Source organism: Geotrypetes seraphini, chromosome 1 (assembly GCF_902459505.1).
Source record: "Geotrypetes seraphini chromosome 1, aGeoSer1.1, whole genome shotgun sequence".
NCBI classification, from domain to species: domain Eukaryota; kingdom Metazoa; phylum Chordata; class Amphibia; order Gymnophiona; family Dermophiidae; genus Geotrypetes; species Geotrypetes seraphini.
In genome coordinates this window covers 79,317,740-79,327,754 of record NC_047084.1, presented here as the reverse complement: position 1 = coordinate 79,327,754, position 10,015 = coordinate 79,317,740, and the positions used below count along the sequence as shown (strand labels likewise).

At 41.0% G+C, this 10,015-nt stretch overlaps 1 protein-coding gene across 4 annotated transcripts in view; it reads left to right on the top strand.

Annotated features, from left to right (window-relative positions):
- The first annotated feature begins 832 nt into the window (after positions 1 to 832).
- Positions 833 to 10,015, top strand: part of WDR7 (WD repeat domain 7) — a 606,257-nt gene continuing 597,074 nt past the window's right edge. For 2 of the 4 annotated variants that reach the window (XM_033933907.1, XM_033933932.1), the window contains exons 1-2: positions 833 to 898; positions 6,069 to 6,240. In XM_033933907.1, the coding sequence (XP_033789798.1) occupies positions 6,082 to 6,240 (159 nt within the window). In that variant the 5' untranslated portion in view covers positions 833 to 898; positions 6,069 to 6,081. Of the gene's footprint in view, positions 899 to 918; positions 1,029 to 1,051; positions 1,170 to 6,068; positions 6,241 to 10,015 lie in introns of those variants that run through there. The other 2 variants (XM_033933915.1, XM_033933923.1) reach the window with 2 other exon arrangements.

Sequence of the window (10,015 nt, the reverse complement as noted above, 5' to 3'; positions counted from 1 at the left end):
TGAGCTCAATGAAGGAGATGAGGTTTGGGGAGGGGGAGTTGGAATGGTGGGGGGAGGGGGGCTGAGCCACATGTCCTTTTTTTTACTTTAACAAATATAATCCTTTCCCCTTCGCTTGTTCAAAAACAGACTGATTGCTTTCAATACATAACCTTCTCTCTATGCTCTTCACCCTAGCCAGCAGTTTAACCATCCCCTGCTAACTGTAACCCCTACTCTAGCATCCTGTTTGTGTCTTCTTGGTTGATTAGATTGTGAGCTCATACGAGCAGGGACTGTCTCCTTCATGACTGTACAGCGCTGCGTACGTCTGGTAGCACTCAAGAAACAATTAATAGCAGCAGTGAATGGATTGCTCATTCTTTCAAAAAGCACAAAGATAAGGAGATGCTCTGTGAAGTTACATGTTAATAACTTGATACCCTTTACCGGAACAACGGAAGGTCTGTGGCAATTCGCGAGGCAGAAAAAAACAGACAGGAGTTCTCTTACCTTAGATATTTCCTGCGCCCTTCTTCCAAGCAGCTCCGTGACAAAAGCCAGTCCTAGGTATCAAGTATCCTAGCGCGGCGAGAGACAAAACGGGAAAAGCAGACTCGCAAGAAAACATATACCACCCACTTCGTTAGCTTTCTGAAATTCAAAAATGCCCCAAAAAAACCCGAGTCCTGCTTCGCTCTCTCGTTTTCAAGCTCACCGACCTACCTTTCAACTTTTTTCTTTCGGGTCCACCACAACAAACCACTACCCAACTTTCCTTCACCGGCGCCCCGCCCCCCCTTCTGAGGCAACTTCCTGTTTGCGGCAGGGCGGAACGCAGAAGAGGGCGAGAAGTTGCGTCAGAGGGGGGCGGAGCGCAGGAGAGGGATACTGTAGGGCCGGTGGCGAGCGGTCTCAGGTATAAGTTTGAAGATAAGAGGAGGGGAGAGCTTGAGATTGTGGGAGAGGCGCTGTGTCGTGGATGGGGAAGAGAGGGGGGAGAAGACCCCCACTCCCTCCGCGCGTGTGACGAGGGGGTGCTTTGATGTGTGAGGGTTTTGAAATACGTGTGATTTGGTATCTGTTCATCGATTTTTTTTTTTTAAGCTTTTGCAGGGGTGATTAACATTAAACTTGATAGAGCTCCTGCTTGATTAGCTCACGCCCCCATTTTCCTGTGTGTAGTTTAAGTACGTCTTAGTTAAATGCTTCACTTGGTGTTCTCTATATAAAATAGGATTTTTTTTTCTCAGTTAAAAATATTAATGAGACTATACACTAGAGAGTGTTGGTGACCTGGGCTCTGAGTATGCAAGGAGGCTAGTGCCCTCCATATATGCACATTAACTGTCCTTGTGTGCTCAGTTTTGTGAAAACTGAACATGTGTGGGAGTGGGGGGGGGGGGGGGGAGGTCTGGTGCAGCAGCCCAGGAAAACCACAGCTAAGCTGCCAAGCATTGGGTGGCAGAAGACATCTGCTGCTGGGTCTTGTAACCCTCACATACCTGAAAATGGTTGGAGGGGGGATCTTCAAGGGTAGAGCACATTTTTTGTGGTCTCCCTCCCCCTGACACACACGCCTTGGGCTCATGGCTTTCTTGAGATCTGGTTATGCACCTGCTAAATACAACACCTCAAGTTATTTAATAAAGGACTGCCAGAAACCTGGCCTTTATGATGGAAAGGTTGCCGGTACAAAGGAACATTTAAGCATAAGTGGTGGGACTGTGAGTTTGTTAAAAAAAAATTCTGAGACTTGGTTCATATGTTTTAAAATGATAATTATTAAAATTTTCATGATGCTAGAAATGACAATATTAGGATAGGGCCTAATTCCTTGTTTATCAAATGAAAACAATTTATTGGTTCAGTCTCTTTATTTATCAGCAAGAAAACGCTGGAAACATGCACAGGCACCCACTCAGAATGAATGGTTACAACAAATATGGGATACAATAAAAATGACAAAAGTGACATCCATTAAACCATAATATAAAGTTTGAGGAAATATGAAACCCTTTCATTAAAAATGACACATTTCTAAGTGCAAACTTTGACTTTCCTTTACTAAGCTTACTGTAGGATGCTAAAATTTTAAAAAAATTTTCTGCGCAGTGGGGCATGTTCAGGGCAAAGAATGGGATTTTCTGTGCTGATCCATTAGCGCATCTACGTTACTGTGTGCTTATTAGTGTGTGAGTCCTTACTATCACTAAGATAGGCACCAGTGAGGATTCCTGCACTAATTTTTTAAAATGTTTGCATATTAATAGAAACACTGGTGCATGGCCATTAATTGAAAAGAATGGAAAATTGGCTATTTTACTGCTGCAAAAAAAGAATGACCTTAGCCTGTGGGAAAGACCCGCATAAGGGCATGCTAAGGCTACTTTTTAACCACAGTTTAGTAAAAGGACCCATTTTTTGAAATTGCATTATCATTTCTAAGGGCTCCTTTTACTAAACCTTGTAAGATCTGCTTACCGCGCGGGCCAGTGAGATAAATGCTCCTATTCTCATTCAATTCCTATGTGTCGGAGCATTTCCTTCTCTGGTGGTAAGAAGCTCTTCGTGGTTTAGTAAAACACATCATAAGTGCAGACTTTATTTCTCAGTTTGAAATATTAGTCATTCTCAAAAAAAGTTACATCAATAGATTAGTTTTGTTTTCATAATATTTTTACCGTGACAAAGCATTATTTGATACAATCTTGAAAGTGATGCAATACCCTCAAACCTCTCATATTTGGCATATTTTACCAGTAGGTTTTGTTATGTTTTATTAAACCAAGATTATATGTTTATTTTTGCATAAGTCTATACACAGGACTGTGTGTTGTGATTGTAATTATATAGTAGAAAAGGTTCAAAGAAGAGCAACCAAGATGATAAAGGGGATGGAGCTCCTCTCATATGAGGAAAGACTAAAAAGGTTAGGGCTCATCAGCTTGGAAAAGAGATGGCTGAGGGAAGATATGACTGAAGTCTACAAAATCCTGAGTGGAGTAGAACGAGTACAAGTGGACTGATTTTTCACTCCTTCAAAAATTACAAAGACTAGATGATACTCGATGAATTTACAGGGAAATACTTTTAAAACCCAAAGGAGGAATTTATGTTTTCATTCAGAGAATAGTTAAGTGTTGGAATGCATTGCCAGAAGTTGTGGTAAGAGCAAAGAGTATAGCTGGTTTTAAGAAAGGTTTGGGCAATTTCCTGGAGGAAAAGTCCATAGTGGTTATTGAGAAAGACATGGGGGAAGCCACTGCTTGCCCTGGATCAGTAGCATGGAATGTTGCTACTCCTTGGGTTTTGGCAAGGTACTAGAGACCAGGATTGGCCACCGTGAGAACGGGCTAGTGGGCTTGATGGAGCATTGGTCTGACCCAGTAAGGCTATTCTTATGTTTATAGAATTGTGCCTATATCAAGTTAGGCACCAGTATATTAGGCCAGATTTTTCTTGACCTAAAATACTGGTGCCTAACTCATTCCACGTCTGAACTTTTCCCCTAACCACACCCAGTGTCTGGGTAGGTGCCTACCTGAAATTTTTTTTTAAAATCATGTTTTAATTGGTTTTTATTAGTGTTGTTTGATTAACAGTGTCGATTGAACCAATTAAAAAAATTAAATTAGGCACCTAACTTGGTAGGCGCCATTTATAGAATCAGGTACACTGGCCCAGATTCTCTATATGGTGTTGATATCGGTGGCCTTCTAAAAAGCGGCTGCCAATTGCTTGTCAATCATGCGATGGCGACGTATAATGAATCACACCTCCAGGAAAGATAGACATTGAAAACGTAGGACAGGATTTTCCAGGACTACGTTTCCATCACCTATTTTTGTCATGAATCATGTCTACTTAGGCTAATGCCACTTCTGGCATTAGCCACGCCCATAATAGCATTAAGCACCGTAAAGCACCTATGTAGGTGTGATTCCATTGCCTATTATTTAGGTGCCAGTAGGCGCTTTAACTTTGCTGTTTTTTGCCATTTTAAGTGGCATTTGTTAATTAACTTAGGCACCGTTTCTAGAATTTTCCCTACTATGCCTAAAAAAAAAAATTGGTGCTGAAAAAAACGGTTAAATGTTATCGATAAATGGTGCCTAAAGTTAAGCACTGTTTATAGAATAGCGCTTACGCTAGGGATCCGTGTCTAACTTTACGTGTGGCTATTTGCACTTTATAAACGTGGTGCAAAACCTTGTGCCTAAAGTTAGGCGTGGATGCCCCTTTATTCTATAATTATGAGTGTAACTGTGATGAACGCCCTCAACCCACCCATGACCTTCTTATTCCGCACCCGCTTTTTGGCTCCTTGCCTAATGTTAAGTTAAAACCAATTAGTGCTAATTGCTTCTTAAGTCAATTATCAGCACAACACACTAGTTCATTATTCAATAAGTTGTGTGCAAATTGGGCGCACACATCCCAAAGTACCATTTATAGAATTAGTGGGTTTCTTAGTACTTAGGGCTCTTTTTATGAAGATGCGCTAGGGGCTTAACGCACGGAATAGCGCGTGCTAGCCACTACCACCTCCTTTTGAGCAGGCGGTAGATTTTTGACTAAATCCAGTGAGTGCAATAAAACTGCTAGCGCACCTTTGTAAAAAGAGCCCTTAGTGCATGCTAATGTATGTTTGTGCTCTAAGCTTTAGTAAAAGGGACCCTATAAAATTCAATAACTGAGTACAAATAAAAAAAATATATAGGGTGTTAAATAGGTTTCATTATGTTGGCTAGGCCATTAAATAAAAGCAGAACGGAGTCTAGCATACATTTTTGACTAGCTTTTTGTGATGAAAACCTCTTTTCTCAGGTCCAGATCTGAGCCATTTACTTGCATCAAAAGAATGTTCAAAGCAGTTTACAATCCAAAGTAAAATATACACCAGTCATTGTTTATCTTAATAATAGGGCTTTACCAAACTCACATTTAATGTATAAACTTGGTCCTTGTTCATTGCTTAAATGTTTTGGTCATGATGGAATAAAATATTTTTTTTGCCGACACATTGTCTCTTCAAAATGAAAATATATTTTGTATGTTTTCAGATATTTTGTATGTTTTCAGATATTTTAGTGATCAAGTAATGAGACTGCTTCTTGCTGATATAACTTTCTTTGAGTAAAGCGGAATGTTTATAAGATTATGTACAGATCACTACAGCTTTAAAAAGATGTTGAAAATCAAGCTGTTTGTAGACACATACTTTTGATCTGCCTTTCCTAACGTTGTTTGGGCATTTTTGTAACATTTTTCAAATACGTTACAAAATAATTTTTAGGTTTTATTTTCATGTGTATTGTTTCTCTGGTATAATTGATGAATTGACAAATCTCTTTATATAAGCTTTGTGATAGTTTGCAGATATGATCTCTGAGGATTGTGTGTTTGTCTTATGTTTTTTATAATTTTATGTATGCAAATTATGTAACTGCACTTCAATATTCACAGCTCTAAAATCATTCATAATCTTACATTTAATATTTGTAAAGTGTTCAGACCCATAACCAAATAAATACTGTGATAAACACAGACTATGGTTACTGTGGGACCATCATTGCTCTTTACGGTCCCATACTGCTCACTTTTATTTAAAACATGTTCAATAATAAATAACGCTAAAGTGACTTATCTGTAGTGGCGAGAGGTTAAAGGAATTTCTTGCTGGTAACCATGAGTCCAAAAAAGTGCTAGTGCAATGATGGTCCCACAGTAACCATAGTCTGTGTTTATCACAGTATTTATTTGGTTATGGGGCTGAGCACTTTACAAATATTAAATGTAAGATTTTGAATGATTTTAGAGCTGTGAATATTGAAGTGCAGCATCATATATCTTCACAGATTATTATTTTGATCTCCCTAGCAACATTGTAAATTATGTAAACCGTTTAGTTCTAAACGGTATAGAAATTTTTAAAATAAATAAATATTATTTTGAAGAATGATTTGTATTGTTTTTTGTTTTTGCTTTATGTATGTTTATTTGGACTCCAGGCGGTATATTAAATTTTTAAACAAATAAATATAACTTTTTAAAATCATTTATTATTTCTGTTATTGAATATGCAGGTGTGGCCAAGAAATGGCAGGAAATAGTCTCGTTCTTCCTATTGTTCTCTGGGGTCGCAAAGCCCCCACACATTGCATTTCAACAGTACTAGTGATGGATAACTTAGCAACAATTGTCACTGGATGTCATGATGGACAGATATGTTTGTGGGATCTTTCTTCAGAATTGGAAGTAAGTGTGAAATGCTTTAAAGTCTTCTTCAATAAATCTTTAAATTAAACTATATATGGTTGAGAATGCAGGTGGGAGAAGCACCTATATATATATATATATATATATATATATATATATATATATATATATATATACAGTATACATAAAATAAATGATCTAAGATTATGTGTATTGCTGGGTATACTTAGAAATGGTTTGAATAAAGTGTAACTTTTTGCCCTCTTCCTTTGAATTATGTATTGACAACTGGTTCTTTTGTGAGTGTAGTGAAATGGTCTGCAACTTTTCTGAACAAAAAAGCCATTTCATTAGCTTTATTATTTGTGTAAAATATTTTGAGAGCTACAACCCTGTTATCATCCAGAGCACTCATATAAAATGCCTCTACATCCCCTTCCTCCATACAGTCAAGTTCTCTACTTGTTTACCTTTATTACCAGTTGTCATTTACTTTTAGTACCACATTCATTTCCTGCAGTCTCTTTTTCTCTCTCTCGAAACCCTAGCCCTACTAGTCTTTCTGTCAATCTACCATCACATCAGCAGTCTGCGTTACAATCTCCCCCCCCCCCCTAAAAAAAAAAAAAATCATCTCTTTAGTCCCCATTTAATTTCCACAGTCTAGTTGCCATTTAAGGCTTCCACCTCATGGAAACTGACACAAACACCTCTTCCTTCCTTATGGCCAGTGATGCCATTCAGTCTGACATATAACACCAGGCCAGCGGAATATTGCCTCCTGATCTTTGGTTAGCATTAGCTGGTAACTTTGCCTTCTTCAGCTGTTGTCTAGAGAATGACACGGTGGCTGTTACCTGCGGGTAACCCGCCAAAACGGTGACCAAAAAAAAAAGGTCACCGCGAGTTCGGGGACAAGGCCATTCACCGCCCTGTGGAGCGGTGAATGGTAGCACGGGGCGGTGAACAAGTAGTGAACCTGCAGTGAACGAGCGTTCGATCCGGCAGCCCACTCTCTCCCGCCGGCCGTCCATGCATCTCCCTCCCTCCTTTTCCCTTACCTTTTCTTCTTGAAACTGGCGATTTCTATAAGGCTACGAGCTGTATTACAGCCGAAGCCTTGAAGTCGCGTCGCGTTGTCTGCTGGAAAAAGTCCTCTGACGCAACTTCCTTTTTCCGGTTGCATTGGAGGAGACTTTTCAAGCAGGCAACCCGACGCGATTTCAATACAGCTCGTAGCCTTATAGAACTTGCCAGTTTCAAGAAGAAAAGGTAAGGGAAAAGGAGGGAGGGAGGGAAATGCTCGGCTGGCCGGCGGGAGGGTGCTGCTGGATCACGTGAAGGGTGCTAGGGGGGGATGGAAAGGAGAAGACACTGGGGACGGGGACGGGGCGGTGAAAGAGACAGCGGTGACGGAGCGGTGAAGGGGACGGCAGAGATGGGGACGGGGTGGTGAAAAGACCAGCGGGGATGAGGCGGTGCAGAGGATGGTGGTCCGGGGACGGGACAGTGACAGGGACAGAATTTTTCCCCATGTCATTCTCTACTGTTGTCACATGAGCTGATGTGGGCCAACTCTTGCTGCAACAGGTGCAGCCAAAGACTCTTCTCTTTCATTTGGTAATGCATGTGCTCATATGGACCTCCTGTAGTCTATGGTATTGAATATTCCACTTCCTCGAGCTGGGCTGCTGGAAGCATCCTTTCCCTGTAGTTGTCTTAGGAGTCATTCAGATACTAAGCAATGCACGAGGCTTGGGAGCAATGACTTAATGATCCCTGATGTAATATAAAGTACAAGCAGAGTCCAGTTGATAATTGGTGATGTAGCCAGGATTGATTTTCTGGTAGAGAACTAAGGCTAACATGGATGATCATTAGACAGCACAGATATTGACATTGCCTTAATTTATTCTCTTGTTGGCTTGTGCTGCTGCCACTGACTGGGTGAGCCAGATTTCAGAGTGGAAGGGGTAGGCATGAACCACCATGCCTACCTGAGGCTATGCCCGTACTACTGACGTAAAGCTAGACCTAGTTTTTAATCACTGAGGATTAGACTATAATTCATGTGCAGTGAAGAACAAAAACAGCAAATAAGTGCACAACATGGATACTTTTGGGGGTATTCGGTGACTAGTACTCAAGTCACTACATCTTGTCTGTGTAAAATCAAGGACTTGGGAAATTATTGGTCAGAAAAGGCCAGAGAAAAGATGACTGTGTCTCATTTGTGGAAATATGATTCCTGTGGCACCGGTAAAATATTTTTGTCAAGGAAGTAAGGTGTTATTCCTTTTTGGAAAATCAGCTCTTTAATAAACTCAGTTTTTGAGTATCAGTGTAATCTTTTAATTGTTTCCATTATGTCCCAAGATTCAGTCCATTTACCAGCAGGTGGAGATAGAGAGTACAGCAGACTTCTGCCTTTTAAAGCTTCTGTGCATCTGCTCTCAGCCAGTATTCTCTATCTCCAGCAGGCTGGTAGAGGCTTATCTTGTGTTGCTCTCTGTCTGAAACTGGTGATTCTGAAGTTGGTCAGTTGAGGTGGGGATTAAGTACCACAACTACAGCAGCTTTGGGTAACCTGGTGGTGCCAGGTCCCTCCCCTCCCCCTGTTGCATTCTGCTGCCTCCTAATTAATGTATTTAATGTTTAAAAATATTTTTTTACCTGCTTTGACTTTAATATTTTCTAAGGGTAGTTCTTCATGTAATATATTGTGTGGTATATTTTCTTTGGATGTGCAAACCCCAGACATGAACATGCAGAGTCATAGGAGCCATTTTTAATGTGCTTGGTACCCCCAGTTATTTTGAAATGTTGGCATCTATGCGCAGATATTTTTAGTTTAGTTGGAAGAACAGAGCTGGATTATGGCATAGACAAACTAGGCACGCGCTTAGGGCCCAAAGGTTTGTGTGGAGTGGGGAGGACCCTTGCAGATGGCAATCCTAGCTTTCTGAGTCCTGAGCCCAACTGTTTGGATTTTTCTGGGTTCTATAGATTTGTAAATGATGTGTCTCAAAACCAGAAGGGTGGTTAGTATCTGAATATTTTTCAGAGTTTAGCTCTCTATAGCACTCTTGTACCCACCCTACCTCTTCCAGATTAGAGGCTGTGGTAGGATGCAGACAATAGGAAGGCTGCTGTAAATCATAGGGAAGAAGGGCTGAACTGGGATAAGTTCCTGTGGAAGTGCTGTGCATAGGATTCTAAGCTCTGTATGAGCGCTTGGAGAGAGTTGTTGGAACATAGAGGATCTCTAATTAGAAAATGAAAAATTAAAGAGCTCAGGCCAGTACTGGACAGACTTGCACGGTCTGTGTCCCATATGTGATGATTTGGTGTACGATTGTGCTGGGGAGGGCATCAATGGGAACTCTACTAATTTGGAACATGAGGATGTTACTGGCCAGACTTTATGATGAGTGTTCTGAGGAGTAGGGGAGATCATTAAGAATGGGTAAAAGTATGAGGAATAGGAGAAATTTAAGGAGGCTAATACAGGCTGAGATAAAAAGAGGTGATAGAAAATACAAGAACTTTACATGATGGGGAGCAGCCAATTAACTAGCGGCTCTGCACAGGCAAGAGCAAAGGAAGGTCACTCCCCTTGCGATTCACTGCTGGACCACCAGGGATACTAAAGGCATGTGGGGGAGGTGGGAGGGAGGTAAAAATTCTTAGAATCGGCTATGACAGGAGGAGGGAGAGATCCCTCCTGTCCCGGCCATCGCTGGACCACCAGGTCTCAGCAGGCTCGGTGGAGGTTTGCAAGTCATTGGGTGGGAAGGGCGACAGGGTTCAGAAC